At 40.4% G+C, this 23300-nt stretch overlaps 2 protein-coding genes and 2 pseudogenes across 2 annotated transcripts; all 4 read right to left on the reverse strand.

Moving 5' to 3' along the window:
* Positions 1-8913: 8913 nt before the first annotated feature.
* LOC126783054 (2-hydroxyisoflavanone dehydratase-like) lies at positions 8914-10920 on the reverse strand (annotated as a pseudogene).
* Positions 10921-12967: 2047 nt separating this feature from the next.
* Positions 12968-14092, reverse strand: LOC126783695 (probable carboxylesterase 1). Its single transcript, XM_050509210.1, has one exon. It carries the CDS (start codon positions 14049-14051, stop codon positions 13053-13055), a length of 999 nt encoding a protein of 332 aa, XP_050365167.1. The 5' UTR covers positions 14052-14092; the 3' UTR covers positions 12968-13052.
* Positions 14093-16902: 2810 nt separating this feature from the next.
* LOC126783704 (2-hydroxyisoflavanone dehydratase-like) lies at positions 16903-17829 on the reverse strand. The gene has a single exon (XM_050509219.1). It carries the CDS (start codon positions 17820-17822, stop codon positions 16911-16913), a length of 912 nt encoding a protein of 303 aa, XP_050365176.1. The 5' UTR covers positions 17823-17829; the 3' UTR covers positions 16903-16910.
* Positions 17830-18736: 907 nt separating this feature from the next.
* Positions 18737-22488, reverse strand: LOC126783815 (2-hydroxyisoflavanone dehydratase-like; annotated as a pseudogene).
* Between the last annotated feature and the right edge of the window lie 812 nt (positions 22489-23300).

Raw genomic sequence — 23300 nt, forward strand, 5'->3', positions numbered from 1 at the left:
ACCTTATGTCCAATTTGGTAAAGATCTCTGATCCATGGACTTCATCAAGAAACTCATCTACCATTGGAATTGGGTACTTGTTCTTCAATGTGGTTGCATTGAGTGCCCTATAATCAACACACATTCTCCATAGACCATCTTTTTTTTTTGACCAAAAGCACAGGAGATAAAAAATGACTTTTACTTTGCCTAATTACCCCATTGTCTAATAACTCTTGCATTATCTTCTCAATTTATGTCTTTTGGAAATGAGGGTATCAATAAGGTCTGACATTGATTGGTGCAGTTTCTGGTTCCAGCTCAATTTTGTGATCATGCACTCTCTCTGGAGGTAGAGAAGTTGGGCGGTGAACAAATCAGCATACTTATTTATCAAGCTTTGTATTTCTAGTTTAATAGAAGGTGGTACCATAATGACTTCCTTGGCTGCAAGGTCCTTTTCAGGCTGCACATGAACCAGCACTGCCTCTCTCTCATTTTTGAGCAACTTGCTCATTGCCTTGCAACTCACGGCTGTAGACTTAACTGCAGTCTCTCCTTGTAATAGGTATTGTTGTTGGTTTCTCCAAAAACTCATTTTCATGGTTCCAAAATTCCACATTATGTCCCATAATGTCCTCAACCAACTTGCACCTCACACCACTTGACAACCAGTTAGATGCAAATGTAATAATCACCAAGAAAATCATACCCCTTGCAGATGTAAACTAGCAGTGACCTCTCCAGTAGTCTGAGTAAAAGCTCCACTTGCTAAACACACCTTGAGGAGTGCAAACTTGTGCACAATGAGTTTAGTATTTTTAAGCAATTTATGGCTCATGAAGTTATGAGTAGCACCCGAGTCGATTAAAACGCGAGCCCTCTTCCCATTGAATAACCCTTTGAACTGCATAGTAGATGCACTTGAATCTGAGTCACTCATGGATTGTAGCTGAATCAAGGGTTCCTCAACATTTGTGATTGGTGACACTTCTAACTCAATAGTTTGAGCATTGTTCTCTTCTCCTTCCACTTCATCATCATTTGGAACAATTTCCATACTTATTAACTGTCCCCTTTTTCTACAATTGTGATTTTTGTGATAAGGTTGTTTACACCAATAGCACTGATTGTTAGCTTTCCTGGCTTCAAATTCTACATCTGTCAATCTGACTCTCACCTTACCTCCTTTATTGTCACTTGAGCTTATTGGCAAGGTAGGTCTTGCATTAGGATGTTGTGGTGGTGACATACTCCTTGTTGAGCTGCTAGTAGCCCCTCTACCACTAAAACTTGAGATCGGTTTGGAATATGAGTAAGCAGCATGGTGATGCTTATGCTCTTTGCTCTCATATAACTTAGCAAGTTTATAAGCTTCATAAAGAGTGCTAGGTGAAAGCACCTTGACATCCAACCTAATATCAAATCTCAACCCTTCAATAAAGAATTGAACCAATACTGTTGTCTCAATGCATGGAGCCCTCCTAGATAACTGAGTGAACCTTTCCATATATTCTTACACTGAACTTGTCTGATTCATTCTTGCCAAAGCAGCTTGGTATTCAGCTCGAGTGTATGAGCTAAACTCCCATATTAAAAAGTCAACCAACCCTTGCCAAGTGTGTGGGAACTCATGTTTAAACATGTACCACCTATTCGAAGCCTTATGAGACAAGTGCATAGTTGCAATATATAGTTTCTTATCTTCAGGCACATGGTAAAAGTCAAAGTATTGTTCAGCTTTGCTCAACCACTCAATTGGATCACCTCCACTGAAAACACTAAAATCCAATCGCATTTGCTTCATGGTTGGAAATATAGTGTCAACTGGGATGAAACTGGTTTGAGAGTTGCACATTTAGTGAGATTGTGATGGCATGGCTTTAGTATAGGATTAGTGAAAGTGAGTTGAGTGTAGTGGTGATCTAATGTGACCTGTTGCATTGGGTGATGTGGTTCTAGGTGATGGTGGTGGTGAGTGTGGAATTCCAATGGTTGTGGTAGTAGTATAAATGGGTGGAGTGAAATGGTTAGAGTAACCACAAGAAAGGGTTTGTGTAACAGGGGAAGGTCCTGCAATATAACCAATATGATTGCCATAAGCTATACCACTTGGCATAGGCACACTATTATAACATCACAACTGTCCCAAACCAACCAAATCGGAGTATGCAGGACGATGGCCACTACAAGATCTAACATAACCCTGCATCATGTTTTCCATATTGGACTGAGCTCCTTGCACACTACCTTGTAGAAAAGAGTTGGAGCTAGCATTGATATCAGTTGTCGAGGTTGTAGTTCCTGCAAATGAGCTTATGGGATGCCTACCTCCTATCATAACTGACATCGGCTAGAGCACATGGTCAGTGCTAACAACAAAATGCGACAAATCCATAGTAGTACCCATAGGAGCAACATAGTTATTAGCAAGATCTAGGGACTGCGTGGAATCTCAAGAGATAATTAGGTAGTACCTACAAATCTACCATGTGAAGGTGTTGGTAGTAAACCTGCACATGGTGACACAACGTTGACACCCATCGGAGCAGAGATCGAGCCGATCAACACCGAGTTGTCTGGTTACGGAGGTGGGGAAGCAGAGTTGAAGATGACTAACACCTGCTTTGTCATTTCCTCCATCAAAAGCTGTTGAAACGAATTAGAGCAAATTAGTCAAAGTCGATTGAAACAACACTTGAAGCGACGAAGCCAACGACGCTAGCTGAGCAGCAGTGTCCTCACGGTGAGCTTGCAACTCAGCCTCGAGATGAAACAATTCACCGAAAACCTTTGGAGCATCAGCATGAGAGGGTGGCGGAAGAGGAGGAACACGTCATCAGACGGGAATTAGGGGGTGACGACGGGCCTTGATTCCGGAGCTTCACCATGATCGGTGGCTCTGGATACTACTTGATACGATAAGACCCAAAGGTCTGAGAGGAAAGGAGAGAAATAGAGAGAAGGAGGCAAAATAAACTGGATAATATTTATTTGATAGATAAGAATACAAGGCTCTGGGTATATATCCCCAATTGTTCACACAAGAACTGGCACGTGCCCTGCTCTCCTGAAACCTTAACAACTTAATTAACTAACAAACTCTAATTAACATAATTATAACAGAGTGGACCACCTCAGTTTTTGAGTTTTGCGTTGTATAATCGCTCTAGTTTCTTTCACAAAATTGATAATGACATTGTGTCCTATTGTTTGTATTTGTGAGTTTATTCACAGAGATTCGAGAGAGGCTAGAGATTGTTAAATGTTTTCGTTATAACTCAAAATTAGGTTGGGAATTACAAGTCAAAGTAAAACAACTAAAAGAAACTCATAACCCGACTCGAAAGCATACCCTAGCCAATATGGCAAGAAAAAGTCTATATGAGTCGTTTGGGATGTTAATTTATAGTTGATTGACTGGTCGCAAGTGCATGTTGAAGGTAGTTTAGGCTAAATAGATAATCAACATTTATTTATTGCCTTCGTGTTTGTCTTCCTCGCCTTTGTTCCTTATATTTGTTCTCCGAGGTTGTTTAGAATATTCAGTCACCTTTGTAATTGTTATTTTTACTTGGGTTGTTCCATCTTGCTAAATTTGGGCCGGTGACATTTCACCATCTTCCGCACTTCGTTTGTAAACTCTGTAACTCGTAGAATTCGCAGAAATGTTTATAGTTGTTTGTTCCTCTTGTTATTGTGAAAAATTTTATTTACAAGTTTTTCATCATCTTAGTGAGTGTAATACTTGTATTATGCTTGCTAATCGTTAAATTATCTCAAATATTAGGGTTGGGCAAAAAGCCCGTAGAAGAAAAAAAAACCCGAAGAAGAAAATCCCGGACCGGACCGACGGGCCCATCCGGGCGGGCCGGGCTTTTTTTCGGGCTCATGTGTTGTCATGTGATGAACGGGCCGGGCTTTGTTATGTCCGGGCCGGTCCCGGGCCTTCAAATATATAAACACAAAAAACCCGGAAACCCGGAAACCCGGAACATTAGGTGTCATTATGTAATTGGCTTTCGTAAGTGATCCTAAACTTATAGAATAGATACAATGACACTAGAACAAAACCAAAAACAGAGTTAGGCCCGGAAAACCGGGCGGGCTCGGCCCGAATGATACTGGTCTGGGTTTTATCCGGGCCCTGCAATTAATTGATCCGGACCCTGATTTTTTAAGAACAAAACCCGACCCGTCATACTACAACCGGGCCGAGCCCGGGTCCTGAAAAAAATAGCCCGGGCTGAACCCGCGCCCAGCCCTATCAAATATAGTGCTTGCATTCCTTTTTGGGATGTGACAATAGGCTCAAGTACACAGGTCTTCTCATATGAGTATGGATGATAAAAACTCACTAAGATGCTTGAGTAAGACCAGTCTCTGGATAAAGTATATTTCCTCAAACAGTGTTGCTGCATAGGTTACATTTTTAGTAACAAGCATAGTCAAAATGCAAGAGAATAAATGATAATATTATTATACAAAATATATAACTACCTATCACATAATAAACTCTCAATTATCTTCTAAGTTACCTACCAGAGACTACGGTTAGGGACATACCTTAAACAAATAGTAGAAAAACAAATAAATTAGCTATAAGAACAATCCATGAAGCTATCAACCATTTCCATAGGGTGTTCAAGGTAAAGGGAATCATTAATATGCCAAATTGCTTCCGGCAGATATGCTCTGAAAGATTTCTATGTTGACTCTTTGCTCGTTTTCTTTTGTATGTAAAAAGTTATGAATAGGTTGTACTAGCATCCAAGACAAAGCTAATGGAGTCCTCGCAATAGGGTTCGTTGCTACTTCAAATGAACCCACATGTGAAAACTTTCTACCAAGCACATTCTCAGATTAACATTCAACACAAATTAGTGGTGTAATGGCCAAAGCTAAAGAAATCAGTTAGAAATCTATTAAAAGAAGACATTGTATCTTCTAAACTTTATTTTTTGTTGAAGATCACATTGTATCTACTAACCACCAAGAATACATTGCGATTTAACTTCATAAGTGACGGGAGATTTTCTTAACTTAGGGGGAAGACACCAGACAACTTAATATGATACTGTCAATTGCCACCATTTGCCTACACCAGCACAAAACACTCCCATAATATCAAAAACTATAGAATTGTCTCAGGATTTATTTCAATATAGTCATAAGCTTCAAATGAAGAGAGAAAGAGAAAAGTAACTATAGACGTCGTATTTGGAAACCCTAGCCAAATTCAAACGCGCCTTTAGGAATTTCGATGAATAAGAGTGATACGACGCGCGAGCGTCTCACAATAAACCCTGTAAAATGTCATCGTTAGTATAGAATAAACAGGGATCATTAAGTCTGGAGAATTGAAGGGAACTCTAAACATTTAGTGTTATCAAATAATTAAGGATTTAAAAGTATTTATCTAACTATTACGTAAAAATAAAACCTAAACTAATATTTACATGATCGATTTCCCTTAGCAAATTTTCACACAAAACAATCCTAGCACATAACATTTACATGTTTGAACTCAGAAACACATTTAGCATGATTAATTACAAATTTTTAGTTCTGATCTAATTAGAGCCTCATCGGTCATCTAATCGTTATAGACTTCTTAAATGTTTAGAACTAACTCAGTGTCAAATCCTAAACTTTATGCTAATTCGTTTAAAGACACTCAATGTAGAAATTAAGCAAAGAAGCATATAAGCACAAAAGTCTTTATCGGAGACATGTTAACATGGCGGTGTCACTCACCATGAGATACATGTAAATTTTTAGATTATTTAAACCATATAGTACCAACACAAACCGAATCTACTCAGTACATGATTCGATCTATATTGATATGGCTAATGAAAACGGTACTCAAATTACAATCATGGCCGGGATTTCATTCAAGCACCAAATTCGTTTGCATGAATCTAAAAATATATAAAGAACTATGAAGAACATAGAAGCTGAAATCCAAACAATTAAATTGTCACATGAATAGGCTGAAAATTGCCTTTTAATTATCAAATAAGATCTGAAAATTTATTAACAACATACAATACCAAAGTCTAATCATAAACAAAAATTCACACCCTTCATAGACAAAGGGTTGTAAAACTACAAAATCAGATATAGCCATAGTGAATAGTTGAGATAATTACACTTTGGAGTGGCTCTGGAGGGCTCGGCTGCAAATGGGACTGCTCGGCGTGGATAGTGGAGTGTCACACGGCTATGGCTTAGTGCTAAGGCCGTGAGAGTGGTGGTCGATAAATGGTGGAAAGGCTGCTGAATTTTGTAGGTGTGTATGAAGAGAATTTAGCAGAGTTTCGGCTTTTGTTTGCAAAGGAGAAATGATACATTTTATGAAGCTAGGTTGTGCTATATATAGAGGAAAATTCAAAGTTATATCCTTAAGAATATCTCAAGGATCTTTTCTTTCACTTAAAGTTTTTTCCTTTCTTTTCTCTGAAAATCAGCATAACTGACCTCTGTGTATTGTTTTCGTCATATTTGTCGTTATACAATAGCTATTGAGGTGATTCTAATTGCATTGGAAACTAGACATCCGTAGCTTTCTATCCATATATCACACGCTATCTGACTTATCGTGAGCTATACATGGGAGTCCGTCAAAGGTAGATGATGTACACTAGCAGATTTCTGATTCTGATAAGGATTGGACTTTAATTCCATATCTTCTTCCTCCTTTAATTCTGATTTGTTTTGCACAAATTTTCTCATTTACCTTCTCTTTTATCTCATGGTAATTCAGCTGCATTAATCCCTCCATATTATCCTCTTATCATTATATCTTCATTAAAACCTGAAAATAAGAAAATGAAAGATAAAGACCAGATAATACATTAAGACAAAATTGTTCTAATCTAGACAATTGTTGTATTAAAAAGACACATATGTAATAGATAAGCTCAATTAAATTAGGAAATTAAGTTTCCATTTCTCAACAGGGAAATTGCTCGAACAAGTAAGTTACTAGAATATGAAAGTTCAATTAGGAAAGTTACATAATAAGAGTTTTGGTTCAAGTATGACTTTCTAAATTGGTAAATTTCTTAGTCCAAAAAGGACTTCCAATCCAACTAGGTTTCTTAACATATCACAAATGTTACAGAAACGTCGAATAATGAAGACTCCTAATCCAACTAGGTTTCCTAGTTCCACAAGGAATCATACTCTAAATATGACTCTAGACAATCTATGTGTTTTACGCCCATTTTAGCATTATAATGCAACCAATGCCACCAAAGACTCCTAATTCGACTCAATGATTCAATATTACAACAATAAGAGATAATCAATGTACAAATGAATGTAAAAACATGTTAACAACGTCACACAAAATACTCTTATCAAAGAGGCGTTGACTCTGAATTTGATAGTGAGGAGGCCAGATTATCGCTGGAAAATGGCGATCACAATGGCACCATCAATTGGACTACGTCGACGTCGCTACTTTGACCTCTCGGCTTCGGTGAATACCCTGACTTATGGGTTGCATCCTCCTTTATTCCAAGGCTGTGTGACGACGATGCTATGGCGAGGAAGCGCTGGACTTGGATGAGATGCAAATGGTGACGACGAAGATGATAAGAGGCATGTGTGCCTCTGATTATGGGTCGGTCTTTGATCAAAACTGAAGGTTGAACCGTTTTGGTGGTGGTGGTTTGCAGAGCTTGTGGCCAGAGATGGCCATTTCGGCACTCACTAAAGAGGAAGAGAGATGAAGTTGGGAAAGAAAATGGAGGCGCGCTAAGAAAGAAGAAAAAGAAGAAAGAGATAATGAGGTTAGGGTTTTCTCTTTTCAATTTATACCTGAGCTCAAAAGACGAAAAATGCCCCTATGACCAATTCAGAATTATCCCTCATCTTTCATCGTTAAATTTTATCAATTTTACCCTTTAGACCAACTCATTTATTTCTTTAGTCGATTCTTCGACTGAATGTGTATAGAATTACAGGGGGAGAGGGGTTGTATTTTTATTTTTATTACTGAGTGTAAGATTATGCTACGTTAGCAAATGTTTTTATGACGGTTGTAAATCGTTACTTCTCGTTTCAAACCTTATGACAGTTTAAAAACATCACAAAAAAAATTATTTGATGACATTTTAAGAAACGTAATAAAAAACTATTCTATGACAGCTGAAAAACGTCATGAAATGACTTTTTATAAATGTCATAATATTTATGACGCTTGTAAAATGACATGATAACACAACCTTACCATGAAGTTTATAAAACATCATCAATTAAGGTGAATTGTTTTTTTTTTATGATTTGTTAAACGCCATGAAATGAGTATATAATGACGTTTTAGCCAAATGTCATAACAAAACGTCATGGAAGACTACTATATTTGTAGTAGTGATCAAGGTTTATTCAATTTAGACTTATGACAAACAAAGACATTAGAATGGTCTCTCGCCAAAAATATACAAATATATATTTGTCTTGAAGAAACAATGGTATTCTACCACCCAAATACATTTTGTGTAGTTATATAAAAGTCTCTAAACATGAGTGTATATCTTGTTTAGGAACACATAAGTGTGTCTTTTGCATATAGAGACACATGGTTTGTGCCAAATATATATTTAGAGACACAAATTAACATATGTCCCCAAATACAAGAATATATGGACACCTATTTATTTGTCTCTAAACTAAATGTCCCATTAGCCCTAATTTCTAGTAGTGAGTTGATCTATTGATCGATATCTTCTTCTTTAAAAAAAAAAAGAATTAAAGAAAAAGACGTTAATTCTTCAAATATTCAAACATCACCATGTACACTAGTAGGGCCGACCCTGAGGGAGGGCAGGCTGTGCACCCGCACTGGGCCCAGAAAAATCAGCTAAAATACTTGATATAAAAAGCCTATTTTTATAAGGACTCGGTGTAAAATGGCTTTTTTTTTTTTTCAAAATTTGTGAAATTTATGCAAATTGTCAGCCCATTTTTTTTTCCAGGCCTTAATCTATCAGAGCCGGCCCTGTAGACTAGATGGGGAAGGTAAGTAATAAGATCGATGCAACAAGTGAATTACAGGTCTCTTCAATAATTGATAGCTAGCAAAACTGGCAAACAAATACTCATACGATTCATATCGATCAGTAATAAACTGATCACCATACATGCACCTTAGCTTAGTTTTGCTTGATAAAGGAACCAAACCTCTTGATCAAATCCAGAGCCTTCTCACCCTCAGGTTCACTCAACAAGTGAAACTCATGAAACTCATCTTCGTGCTCCACCACTTCAACACTCCCACCCCACTCGCTCTTCTTCAGCTCATCACAGTACCACTGCCCTACCTCTCTCAGATGATCCTTCTCTGCAAAGAATATCAACACCTTCTCGCATCCAAGCTTCGCCAGATCCTCCGCAGGCGGCCTCAGCCTCTTGTCCTGCACCCCGCCGTTCTCCGGACACATGTGCAGCCACATCTCGTCGTCCACAACCAACCCGCCAAAAAACGGATGCACCATAACCATTCCCGCTAATTTTACACCGGGTAACCCAACTGACCCGACCCGAACCGCTAAGTTGTTGCACATATTGGCTCCGCCGCTGTCGCCGCATAAGAAAACCCGGTCGAAGTCGGCGTAGTGGTTCATCCAAGGGTCAGGTCCGGATCGGGTCGAGTGGGACTGGACCCACTTGAGGGCTGTCCATGTATCGTCGTAGCAAGCAGGTATGGGTCAATCCGGGAACAGCCCGTATTCCACTGAGACGGCAATGGTGTTGGCTTCGGCGGATAAGGAGGTGAGGTGCTTGTGAAACATTGGAGAAAAGGCCGACTCGAAGCAGAAGCCACCGCCGTGGATGTAGAACAGCACGGGGAGCTTCTGGGTAAGGTCGTGGATCTTGGGTAGGAAGAGACGGGCAGAGACGGCTGGTTCGGATGAAATGATGACGTCTTTGGATTGAACTCCGGTGACGGGGTCGGTTGAAGGTGGGACTTTCTGAGTGTTATAGAATATTTCGACTCGGCCATCTTTGTATGCCTTGAAGAAGCGAAACTCGTGTGCGACTTCATTGTTTGTAGTCGACTCCATTGATGAAGGAAAGCTTGAAGAAGATGATCAAACTATGTTAATGTCAATGGATCTCTTGGATCCAAAGTATGAGATTAATAGTTCAAAAAGTAGGGAACACTGTCATGTTTTCTTTTGGGTATAGTGAGTTGCAGAGAAAGTTGCTCCACTACTAACGTGAAGGTAAAAAAGGAAATGATCTCCAAGATCTCTAAAATATGTGGTTGTTTGTTGGTGCCTCTCTACTAGAAAGCATCATGATATGATTGTTTTTGATTGGGTTGTGACTTGTGATTCTTATATGTTTGGTAGATGTACCTTGTATTTTTATGCAATAGTGTATAGGAAAGTTGAGTTCATTGTCACTTGTATTGTAAAGCTCTTCTTGTTCGTAACTTGATGTCAATTTATAATTCCGGTTCATGTTACCCGGGGTTAGAATTGCTGAAACTTCGGTTGAAATTACAAAGAAACACCTACATTTCCTTGCAAGAGATGAGAGTCACCTACATTTCCTTAATAAAGCAACCGAATTTCTTAGTCCACACTCAAGAGCATTCTCACCATCAGGTTCGGAACAATTCATCGTCCTCATCTAACATGTTACCCGTGGTTAGAATTGCTGAAACTTCGGTTGAAATTACAAATAAGAAACACCGGTAATCTAATTGATCGGTAAGTAGGAAGTGGTTATTTTGTGTGTTGTTACTTTCATAAAACTTTTCATGAGCAATGTCATTGTTAAATGATCCCATTTTGAAAGAGGAAAGCCATTGATGGTTAATGACATTGTAGCTAATTGCAAATTGATAGGCCACTCTTTGCTTTTGTATAGAGGTTGGTCGCCATTTCTTTCTATATCTAGCTAAGAAGCACGGAAGCTTGCTGGCAGTCCCGCTTCGCGCTTCGGAAGCGGTCGGAAGCACGATTCCAAGAAAAAGGTGGTTTGGAAGCGATTTGGAAGCGTCAAATAGGCCAGAAGGAAGCGTGAGCAATTTTATAATATTGATTAAAACCTAATTTCTCTCTTGCCTCCCTCCAGCCTCCCCGTCTCTTAGGCTGTTATGACCATCGAAAGCAACTTCACCAGTACTATTTCTGAATTCTAATAGTTACGATCGAGTCGATTGGAAGAGTGATGCTGCTAGCTTTTACATGGATGAACGCTGAGGAGTGAAGATGGAAGCAACTGAGTTGGCCCAATCCCACCACTATCCCCATCTTCACTTGGCCCCTCTTCGGAATAGGTCGCCTCGCATTACACCGACGCGAAAAGTCACCGGCGTTCATCATCCTCCCCGACGCGGCAGTGGCTGTGGAACTCTCCATCTCTGGTATGTAATTTCTCTGGACTCTAGTATTCTGTTGTTTGCGTTTGTGATGAAAGCTTAAAGCTTGGTTTTGTTGTGTGCTCCTCCAAAGCTCAAATCTTTCTTATATAATGGTACTCGATGATTGATCGAGCACAAGTTGTGTAAGGGTAGTTCAGTTTCATCCGTGTTGAAGTTAGTAAAGTAGAAAATTAATAATGGAGATGTGAAAAAAGTGGTCCATATGATTCACATGGGATTTTCAGTTGGGTCTGATTAATTAACAAAGTTTGGATACCACCACGATAACAAAGTAAACAAACATCATTGTCGTACTGTTTGATTCCTATACAAAAAAACCTTCACTTTGGCAGAAGGGAAATCTAGGTTCAGTTTAGAGGTTAAATGAACTAGGCTGTTGAATGTATGATTATACTGTTGCTATTTTTGCAACAGGATGTTGAGTTGGTTTTGAAAAAGTCATCTGCAAGGTGGAAGGTAGTTGTTGGACACCATGCCATTAGAAGTATTGGGCATCATGATGATACACAGGAGCTTATAAAGCACCTTCTCCCAATTCTTTAGGTATAAGTTAGATGACTTGGATCACATCTCTTGCTACAACAAAAGATGATTGAGTTTTTCATTAAAGATAAGTAAACCTTTTATACTTGAATCTCAGGCCAATGATGTGGACTTTTACATGAATGGGCACGATCATTGCCTAGAACACATCAGTGACATTAAAAGGTGGTAAATCCTAATCAAGTACAATCGTTATACATTGTTTCTTAGATAAAGAATGGAAGACAATATTGTTTGAGTTGAGACTAATTGTGATGAATTTTCATTCATATAATGCAGCGGAATACAGTTTCTGACTAGCGGAGCAGGATCAAAAGCATGGAGAGGTGACATGAAGAATGAGGAGGGTTTGAACAAACAAGGCCAGCTAGTCAACTTCTTCTATGACGGCCAAGGATTCATGTATGTGCAGCTGAATCCCACTCAGAGATAGCTTTCTTTGATGTCTTTGGCAATATCATGCATTCATGGACTACTTCCAAGCTGCGTCACCTATATATATGATTATGCAAAAAAGATTCGATCACTTACTTCATTTTTTATTGAGTTTATTTGGTTACGTAACAATAACATTGAATTTGCTATGAATCGGATAATGACTTTGAATTTGCTATTTTTTATTTTTGTAATATTATATATACAGGTTAATATCTTTAATTATATATTATTTTATTATGTGCTTCCGAAACGTCTCCGCTTCTAAGAAATTTTGAAAAAAAACACTTCCGCGCTTTCAAACACTTCGCTTCCACGTCCCCGATTCTGATTCCATGCAGCCTAGATATCTAGGATTCATTAGGTCATGCTTATACTTATATACAGTACACCAATTTGCTTCTAGATAATGGTTTGCTCTTTTTGCCTTTTTCTTCCTCGTATTCTTACGCAAATAATCTATATACCTACTCGTATTCTTTGTTTGGTAACGATTTTTATAGTAGTAGAAGATTGTCATGAGGAATATAGTCTACACATATATACGCATCATTCGGCATCATCATATGATTCTGAAGCATCAATTCTTTATCATTAATTAACATCAATGTTTCAAAATACTTTAAGTCTGAAAATCCATACATGAACATTCAAGCAACAAAGAAACACACCAGATCACCGGAATTGTTTACCGATGCTTAATGAATGAAGCAATCCTCCTAATCAAAGCCACAGCCTTCTCATACTTGAGGTCCTCTAAATGGAAGCAATGATCTTCTTCATTCTCTACAATCTCCACACTCCCATTCCACCCACTCTTCTTCAATTGGTCCACATAATTCTTCCCCACACCACTCAAATGATCCTTCTCAGCAACAAAAACCAGCACCCTCTCACACCCAAGCCTTCTCAGATCCTCTAGACTCGGTCTCAGCCTCCTATCCTGCAACCCATTGTTATCGCGACACATGTAGAGCCACATGGCATCATCATCAGTCCCCCCAAAATAAGGATGCACGAGAACCGCCCCGACTAGTTTCGCTCCGGGTAAGCCCAACAACCCGACCCGGACCGCAAGATCATGCGAAATGTTTCCTCCGGCGCTGTCCCCAGCGACAAAGACACTGTCAAAGTCGGCGTGGTCATTCAACCAGGGCTCCGGTCCGTTTCTACTGCAATGCGACGCGACCCAGTTGAGCGCCGCCCACGAATCGTCGTAGCAGGCCGGGATCGGGTGCTCCGGAGCCAGCCTGTACTCGACGGAGACGGCGATGACGTCAGCCGCGGAGGAGAGAGTGCTGACGTAGCTGTGTATGTGAGGGGAGAATGCGGATTCGAAGGAGAAGCCGCCGCCGTGGACGTGGAAGAGGACGGGGAGTTTCCGGGTCGGGTGGCGGATCCGGGGGAGGAAAATACGGGCGGAGACGGCGGGCTCGGAGGATATGATGACGTCTTTGGATTGGACTCCGGTGACGGGGTCGTGCGAGGGAGGGACTTTATGGGTTTGGTGGAATTTCTCGACTTTTCCGGATTCGTATACCCGGAAGAAGCGGAACTCGTGAGTGACGGCGTCGTTTTTGATGGGTTGTGTGGTATGAGAACGAATTTGGAAGAAGGGTCTTGTGGGGTGAAGTGGTGAAGTGGTGCGGTGGAGATAGTGGAAGAGAGGAAGGCGGAGTGATTGCATTGGAGGCTTTGGAGCTGAGCTAGCTATGGAGTTGCGGCTAGGGTTCTACATATGCTGGTGGCTAAAAACAGTGCCTTTTTTCCCAGTAAATAACTAATACTAAATAGTCTTTAAAAACTGCTGGTAAATTTCCAGATTCTGCAAATCTTCGAGGTCCTTATCCGTTTTCTGGTAAATTCTGCATGTCTTCATTAATATCAAACATTCAAGTATACCATAAATTGGTGGACTCATATAAATTGGTTGACTGAGGGGCGGATCGTTATTTAGGGGATAGTTGAAGTTTTAAGAAGAAAGTGTGAAGATCGATGGTAAAAAAATTTTATTAATTGAAATTAAAATAGGTACACTTAGTTGGAAGAGAATATAATGAGTTTAATCCCTCCAATATTAAACTAACAAAATTTATCTCTATCAATCGATAGTTCTTAAAAAACACGTGCATTTTCAGTTGATAATTTAGATTTCACTAAACTAACTAAAAAAATTGATTCTTATATGTTCATCATTTGAAAAAAATTCGTCATCAGTACCTAGACTCTAGTGGTAAGGTCAATGTGGTACCTAGACTTACAAAACTATCAATGTGATACCCAGACTCTTATTTTGCTATCAACGACGTACTTCCGTCAAATTTCATTGTTGAGTCCGTTAAAAAAGTGACGTGGCACACCTTGTGGTAATAAACATGTATTTTTTTATCATCAGTACCTGAATTCTAGTGGCGAGGTCAATGTGATACCCAAACTCACAAAACTATCAATTTGATACCCGGACTCTTATTTTGCTATCAACGACGTACTTCCGTCAAATTTCTTTGATAACTCTGTTAAATAAGTGACGTGGCACATCTGGTGAGAATAAAAAATTCCCTATTTTAATTAACCACAAACCTAAATTAATTCTTTTTTTATTTCTCTTTCATCTCCTCTCTCTCTCTCTCTCTCTCTCTCTCTCTCTCTCTCTCTCTCTCTCTCTCTCTCTCTCTATTTTACCCTAAATTCCCCACCTATATGAATATCTCCGGTGACTTCCTCTCCCTTCCAAACGTCAACGTTTTGGCCTCGAATCACAATCTGGTTTCCCATAACTAAAACAATGTCATCACTCGACGGTGCTCTGCGAGCGCCTTGCAAGTTTTGGTGTTTTTTGAATGCAGGAGAATATCAGGAGAGTGCCTTATGAGGAAGACCACGCATTTTTCAAGTACTCGTTATTTCTCGTGTTCTGCAATCGGATCATGACATCGGCTATCTCGGCCGGAGATTTTTTGATTTGAAGGAAATGAAAAATACCTTGGTTGATGGTTTGAAAAATACCGAGTCTTAGTTGATGGTTCTTCGAGATTCAAGAGATTATTGGGCTCTCGCGGAGCGCGGTCGAGTGACGACATTGTTTCAGTCATAGGAAACAAGATTGTGATTCGAGGCCAAGACGGTGACGTTTGGAAGGAAGAGGAAGTCACCGGAGATATTAATGCAGGTGGGGAATTAGGGGTGAAATAGAGAGAGTGAAATAGAATGAGGAAATGAAAGAGAAAATAAAGAAAATAAAAGGAATAAAAGAAAAAGAATTAATTTAAATCAATGGTTAATTAAAAGAGGGAATTTTTTATTCCACCAGATGTGCCACTCACTTCTTTAACATAGCTGTCAAAGAAATTTGACGGAAGTATGTTATTGATAGCAAAATAAGAATTTGGGTATCACATTGATAGTTTTATGAGTTTGGGTACCACATTAACCTTGCATTAGAATTTAGGTACTGATGGTGAAAAATATGGCATTTTTTATTCTGACAAGGTATGCCACATCACTTTTTCAACGTAGTCGTCAAAAAAATTTGACGGAAGTACATTGTTGATAGCAAAATAAGAGTTTGTGTATCACATTGATAGTTTTGTGAGTCTGAGTACCACATTGACCTTGCCACCAGAGTTTAGGTACTGATTCAAACTCATAATCAAAAGAACTAAATCAATTAAACAAAGTAAAACTAAACCTAAATCCACATTCCATCACCTCATTCACCTGAGATTGCTGAACAAAAACAGATTCCCCAAATCCCCAATTCGATCTAGAGAGCAGGCCGAGACAGTTGACGATGTTGTTGTTGTGTGTGGAGCATGGAGCTTAGTCCCAAGGCCCTAAGTAGAATCAATCAATCTAATTTAAGGATTTTGTTTAGAAATTAGGGGTTTAGTCTTTGGGGTTGGACATAGTTGGGTGCGGGTGAATGTAGAAGATGTTTTAACTTAAAAAATATATATATAACTTTTTTTTTTCTAATTGGTTGGGGATGCTCAACCAATAGTATCCGCCATTGTGTGGACTACGTCTACGTCTACGTACCTTTCCCAACTCTGAATTTTTATCTATCTGATTTGTTGGTACTTATATTGAATAGGCTAAGGTTGGTACAGACTGTAGTGGTAGTTTGGTGCCTTTCATATCAAAATTTGCGGCACCAATTGAAATGTATTGGTGTCGGATTGTACATTTCATTACGCGACACCAAGTTATCCTACAGCTACATCACCCACGTGTTCCCGTAGCACCTGAGCTTGAACATAATAGGTAGTACAGTCACATACGTATACAATCTTGTTAGAAGAAGTACCTACAATTATCAATATGTAGGACACGAATTTAGGTTCTCCCTCAGTAAACATAAGTTACCAGATTACAACTCGCGGAAAAGTTCGAATCGATTCAAACTCGAGGACTAGTACAAGAGCCTGGGGAAGTATCATATATATGTCCTTGGTTAGTTCTCTTACAAATCCATCTTATTTTGCCAAAAGGGGAACGACGACAGTAGTACGAGGTAAATCGTACAAGTTACTACTCTGAACTCAATCTATGAATTCATGAAAGAACAAACTGTCTGCAACAAAGCAAGAGCCTGCTCATCTTTGGTTTCACGCAAATGAAAGCAATGATCCTTCCCTTTATTCTCCTTCATCTCCACAGTTCCTTTCCACCCACTCTTCTTCAGCTCCTCCACGTAACTCCTCCCCACTCCGTTCAAGTGATCCTTCTCCGCCACAAACACCATCACCTTCTCACACCCCAGCCGCCGTAGATCCTCCGCCGCCGGCTTCAGCCTCCTGTCCTGCAACCCTTCATTCTCCTTGTTTATATACAGCCACATCTTGTCATCATCAGTCCCGCCGAAGTAAGGATGCGACAGAATCGCCCCGACTACTTTAACTCCGGGCAACCCGACCGACCCGACACGCGACACCAGCGTGTGTGTTATGTTCCCTCCCGCGCTGTCCCCGCCGATGAATACGCGGTTGAAGTCGGCGTGGTCGTTTAGCCACTGATCGGGCCCGGTTCCGTTGGCGTGTGTGGCGACCCACTGGACCGCGGCCCAGGAGTCCTCGTAGCAAGCGGGTATGGGCCGGGTCGGGAAGAGGCCGTACTCGACGGAGACGGCGATGACGTCGGCTGAGGAGGAGATGGTGGAGACGTAGTTGTGGTAGGTGGTGGAGAAGGCGGACTGCATGCAGAAGCCGCCGCCGTGAACGTAGAAGAGAAGAGGGAGCTTTCGGGTAGGGTCGTCGGCGGATTTGGGGAGGAAGATGCGGGCGGAGACGGGTGGGTCGGTGGAGATGGTGACGTCTTTGGAGCGGACGCCAGTGGTGAGGTCGTCGGCGGCTGGGATTTTGTCGAAGGAGGGATGGGTTCGGTGGATGGTGCCGTCTTTGTGGACGCGGAAGAAGCGGAAGACGTGTTCGACGTCGGAGTGATTGCCGGCGGCGGCCATTGAAGAAATGGTACCGGTAGAGACTAGAGGGAGTGGTGGTGGTGGAGGTGGAGGTGAGTCACTGTTTAGGATGTTTTACTGGGATTTTATGCGGAGATTCAACTACTTGTCTTTGGTTTTTGATTCAACTAATTTTCTTGGTTGTGAACTAGCTGCTTTTCCATGAGTTTTTGACCCACTTGAGATGACGGATTGAGGATTTGAGCAAGTGGAATGGACCGAATGGTGCGGTGGACCTTTAGTCGACCTCTGTTCAACTATGGAATAGTGAGGTTGGAATGCAGACAAAAGATGAGTTATGGACTTATGGGTGACAAAGGCATGAAAGATCAAATAATTGAAGAATATTGAGTCATTCAAGGGCAAACACAAAAGAAATATAACATCCTAGAATTTTCCGTTCAAATGTTCATGACCGTGAAACATTGAAAGTTTCATGCCAAAAGTGTTTCCACATAAACTTCTTTAGCAAGAATACATGATTTTAAGATGTGACATTCTATAGTTCGTAATCTACTTACATTATCTAAACATTATTAATATCAGCCTAAAATGCTGATAGAAACATAAAAATAAAAAGACAGCTGAAGATCTGAAAATCGTCAATTTCATAAATTCATTGAAAGTCATCAGTAACAATTAAGATTCTGAATATTACAATAAACAACATAAGATTAATACTCTTATGAACAATAACATAGCAGAATCACAAACATATAACCAAATTTGAAAACACAATAACGCACACATATTATTTAGAGTCGCATGACAAATTAATTATATCCGTAGTATATTTGAAAATACAATAACGTACACATTAGAATATTTGTTTTCTTATGGTGTTATAGCTTTCAGCATTGAAATCAGTACAACAAATCAAGAATAACTTGTTTTTCCTTGGAAAGAAAAGATGCCTAGTGTAAACTGATGAAACAAGTAATTTTCTTGATCAAATCGACAGTTAGCCCATGCTTGGGTTCAGCCTAGTGAAAAGCAATGGTCTTTCCCTTCAGTCTCCTCCACCTTCACACTCCCACTCCACCCACTCCACCCACTCTTCCTCAGGTCCTCCAGGTACCTCTTCCCGCCACCTTTTAAATGGTCCATCTCCGTAAGAAACACCAACACCCTCTCACATCTGAGCCTCCGTATATCCTCTGCAGCCGGCACCAGCCTCCTATCCTGCAACTCTTTATTCTCCTTGTTCATATACAGCCACATCTTATCATCCAGTGGCGGATCCAGCCCAGGGCTTGCCCGGGGTGGAGCCCATGCAGATTTTTAGAGCCCAAAAAAATATTACATTAATACTAGCCCAAGAAAAAAAAATTAAGGCACGCACATATGAAGAAGAGTGAATATTCTCCACAACTTCTTTTGCGAACTGCGACACAGGAAGATGACGACTTGGCGAGATGTCCTTTTGTGGCTAGGGTGAATGGGTGATCCCACTGATCCGCCTTCTTTCGTTCTTCACCTTCACTCAATCACTCAGTCATTCACTCAATCACTCTCATATTTGATCTTTTCAGGTACTGTTATTCACGGATTCACCTATTCTAATTTCAATTTGATTGATTCCTATTCGCCTATTCCAATTTCAATTTGATTGATTCCATATGAATTAATTTATGTAGTTGTGTTTACTTTATTGCATTGAATTGAAATTTGAAGTATGTTTACCTTATTTATGATTCAGTTTTGACAATCATGAGATGAAGTTTTGTGTACATTGTATGGTTGAATCCCATATTTTGTGAAATTATTTGTTGCCCTTCGGCCAAATTTAAAGCCCTCCATAGATTCTAATCCTAGATCCACCACTGTTATCATCATCAGTCCCACCAAAGTAGGGATGCATTGTAACAACCGCGATCACTTTTGCTCAGGGTAACCCGATTGACCCGACATGGGAAACTAAAGTGTGCTATGTTCCCTCCCGCACTATCCCCGCCGACGAAGACGCGGGTCAAATCAGCTAGCGTAGTCGTTTAGCCACTGCTTCGTGTCACACCCCGGGACCATTTCCAGGACCGGAATGCAACAGTATTCGCTATAACCCCGAATTAATAAGCAACCGACAAGTCAAATACGACGTGTCGACTACCTATCAATCAAAACTACAGGGTTATGAATAGGAATAAAAATAAACTGACAGCACATCATGAGGAGAAAATGAAATATAAACGGAAATAAACAAACGCGGAAGGTAGCGATGTAAGACTCAAACATCAAACAAAGAACATGTCTAAGTCTCAATGGCCAACTCGGTCCAACAAGAAGGTAAATAACGAGGTCGGAAGACGAAGAATACCAGAGTACGCCAATTGCGTCAACTGGATCCAACTCGGAGATCGGAAAGCTGGACACTGTGAAATAAGATCCTTGGGACTGGACAACAACCAACGAGCCTCGAACGCTATCAAACTACTAGCCTCCATACCAACGCCACTAGATACCTTCGGGTGAACTATGCGTCTAGTACTATCCATTCACGAGTCATGGTACCAAAAATCAGGACAACAACATCATTTACGATAAAGTATACGGTGCCGGATATCAGGACAACAGAGACACCGTTAATGCAGTATGGTGTCGGACATCAGGACAACGGGATCACCAATACTAAATAAGACACGGTGTCGGATATTAGGACGACAGAATCACCGATAATACAGTATGATGCCGGACATCAGGACAACGAGATCACAAATACTAAATAAGACACGGTGCTAGATATCAGGACAACAGAATCACCGATAATACAGTATGATGCCGGATATCAGGACAACGGGATCACCAATACTAAATAAGACACGGTGCCAGATATCAAGACGACGGAATCACAGATAATACAGTATAGTGTCGAACATCAGAACAACGGGATCACCAATACTAAATAAGACACGGTGCCGGATATCAGGACGACAAAATCACCGATAATGAAAATAATAAATTTATTTTTCTGTTATTTAAATCTCTCACGCTTAAGAGTTCCTCGATTTCTGATCCAGGTGGAAATCGAGTTTGACGTTTAACCGAAAAACTAAAAGTACGCTTTAGCAGAAAATACTAAAGTCCCTTATTCTGATTTTGAATCGGAAATCTTAAAGTTAAAAAGGTTTAAATGAGAAAATAAATTAATTATTGTTTAAGTAAAATAATAAATTTTCAACTTATTTACTGCTAGGGGTAAGACTGTAATTATTGAAAGTCAACAGGGGTGTGGAGGTAATTTCACAGAGACAGTAAAAATGGTAAATATGTAAGTTTGAAACAGTAAAACCAGGGTTTTTACTCTTCACCTCCGATTACAAAATCCGGCCACAAAACCTACTCTAATCCACTCCAAATCGACATGCAAGTATACCAAAAGAATCAACACAACAATTCGAACACAACCATACCAAAAACAAGAGGCTTCGAGTTTGTTTAATACCTCCACGATGCACCGGAAAGAGACCCCATCGGGCCCAATCTTCTCCACCACCAATCCGAGCTACTGGGGCATTGATCTCGACTCCCAAACTTTCATGCTGTCTCTCCAAGCTTCACGAAGCTCCCGGAAACAGAAACTCACCAGAAAAGAGGAAGGACGTCGTCCGAGCTCGTAGCCTCACCGAAATTCGCTAGAATCACCCATGTAAGGACTGGACTGTGTAGAGCTCGTCGAGGAAGAGAGAATGGTGGTGGTGGCGCGCCCTAATGTGACTGGAAGACGGCGGCGTGACAAGTCAAAGTCGTCGGTCCATGGGTTATTTTCTGAAGCAAATGGGCTCGAATCCCACATGCAATCATCAGGTTTTGTAGGGGAGAAGGAGTGCATCACGGCGACGGTGCGGCCAGGAGAGGGGGAGAGAGAGAGAAGAGAGAAGAGAGAAGAGGAATAAAAAATGAATAGAGAGAATTGTGTGTGGGAAAGCCTAGGGTGGGCTCTCCTTCTAAAAGAAAAATCAACGGCCCAAATTGATTTGCTCAAATGGACGGTTGAGATTTAACAACAGGAAATATGAATTTCTGAAAATACGTTTTAAAATAGTGAACTTTGTAAATGCGTAGAAAATTAACCGAGCGTTAGAAAAATATTTCGTGAGTACTTCCGCGCTCGTGACGACGTGTGGTTAAACATTAAAATATTAAACTACATTTTGACACTTTAGAAAAATATTGATTCGCGTGACAACAATGCCGGAAAGATAAAGAACAATTTCAAGGGCCCACACTCCGACCCGATTTTGTCTGCATGGGTGGCGACCCATTGGAGGGAGGCCCAGGAATCGTCGTAGCAAGCGAGAATAGGCTGGGTTGGGAAGAGGCTGTACTCAACATAGATGGCAATAATGTTGGCGGAAGAGGCGAGGGTGGAGACGTAGTTTTGGTAGGTGGAGGAGCAGGGCGACACAAAGCAGAAGCCGCCACCGTGGAGATATAGGAGGAGGGGGAGCTTATGGGTAGGGTCGGCGGATTTGGGGAGGAAAATGCGAGTGGAAATGGGTAGTTCGGTTGAGATGGTGGTGTCTTTTGATCGGACGTTGGTGGCTGGATCGTCGGACGGTGGGACTCTATCGATATGCGGATGTGTTCAGTGGATGGTGCCATCTTTGTGGACACAGAAAAAGCGAAAATCGAGTTCGATGTCGGAGTGGTCACCGCCCGCGGTGGCCATTGGATGAATGGTAGAGACTAGAGAGTAGTATTTGTGGTAAGCGAGTGATTGATGAGGAGGCTTTAGTAAGATGTGGATTTTTGCATGTCAGAATAGGGTTGGGCATATGTCAGTTCGGGTCGATTTTAGGTCCAAACCGAATCTAAACCATTTCAAATGGTTTCTTAATTTTTCAAACCGATCACCAAATTTGAATAGGTCGAGTTGAATATTTCGGTGTAACCAAATTTTTGGTTCAGGTTGGTTTGGTTTCGGTCCACACCGGAATGCAAAATGTTTTTGCAATTTGCAAGAGGTAGGATTCGATCTCCCAACCTCTTAGGTGTGGCGCAACACCCAAACCACTACAACAAACATATATTTTCTTAATATTTATGTATAGTGTGTATATATTTAGATCAAACAAATATATGAAATGAATTATTAAAATACCAAAACTAAGATTCGAACCCACAACCATATATATATCACCCTTGCGCCCTATCATTGCGCTAGAAGGCCTTTTTAGACGTATTTTGTTTACTAATAGTATATAACTAGTATTTTTTAATAATTAATTTAAATTCAGTCGGTTCGGTTTTTAAATGGTCGGTTCAACTACCTAAACCATATCCAAACTGTTTTAACCAGTTTCGGTTCGGTCTTCGCCATTCTCTAAACTATATTACTTCGGTTCGGTTATTTAAACTATATTTTCGATTCAATTCGGTCGGTTTTCATTGTTAAATCGGTTTTATGCCCACCCCTATGTTAGAATGTGGAGATGCAACTAATTGTCGATAACTCGATATATTTGTGTCGAAGATATTGAA

This window comes from Argentina anserina, chromosome 2 (assembly GCF_933775445.1).
Source record: "Argentina anserina chromosome 2, drPotAnse1.1, whole genome shotgun sequence".
In the NCBI taxonomy this organism is placed as follows: Eukaryota; Viridiplantae; Streptophyta; class Magnoliopsida; order Rosales; family Rosaceae; genus Argentina; species Argentina anserina.

Excerpts from the sequence above, each read along its gene's own strand:
- LOC126783695 (XM_050509210.1), bottom strand. The coding sequence starts at position 14,051 with ATGCAATCACTCCGCCTTCCTCTCTTCCACTATCTCCACCGCACCACT.
- LOC126783704 (XM_050509219.1), bottom strand. The coding sequence starts at position 17,822 with ATGGCCGCCGCCGGCAATCACTCCGACGTCGAACACGTCTTCCGCTTC.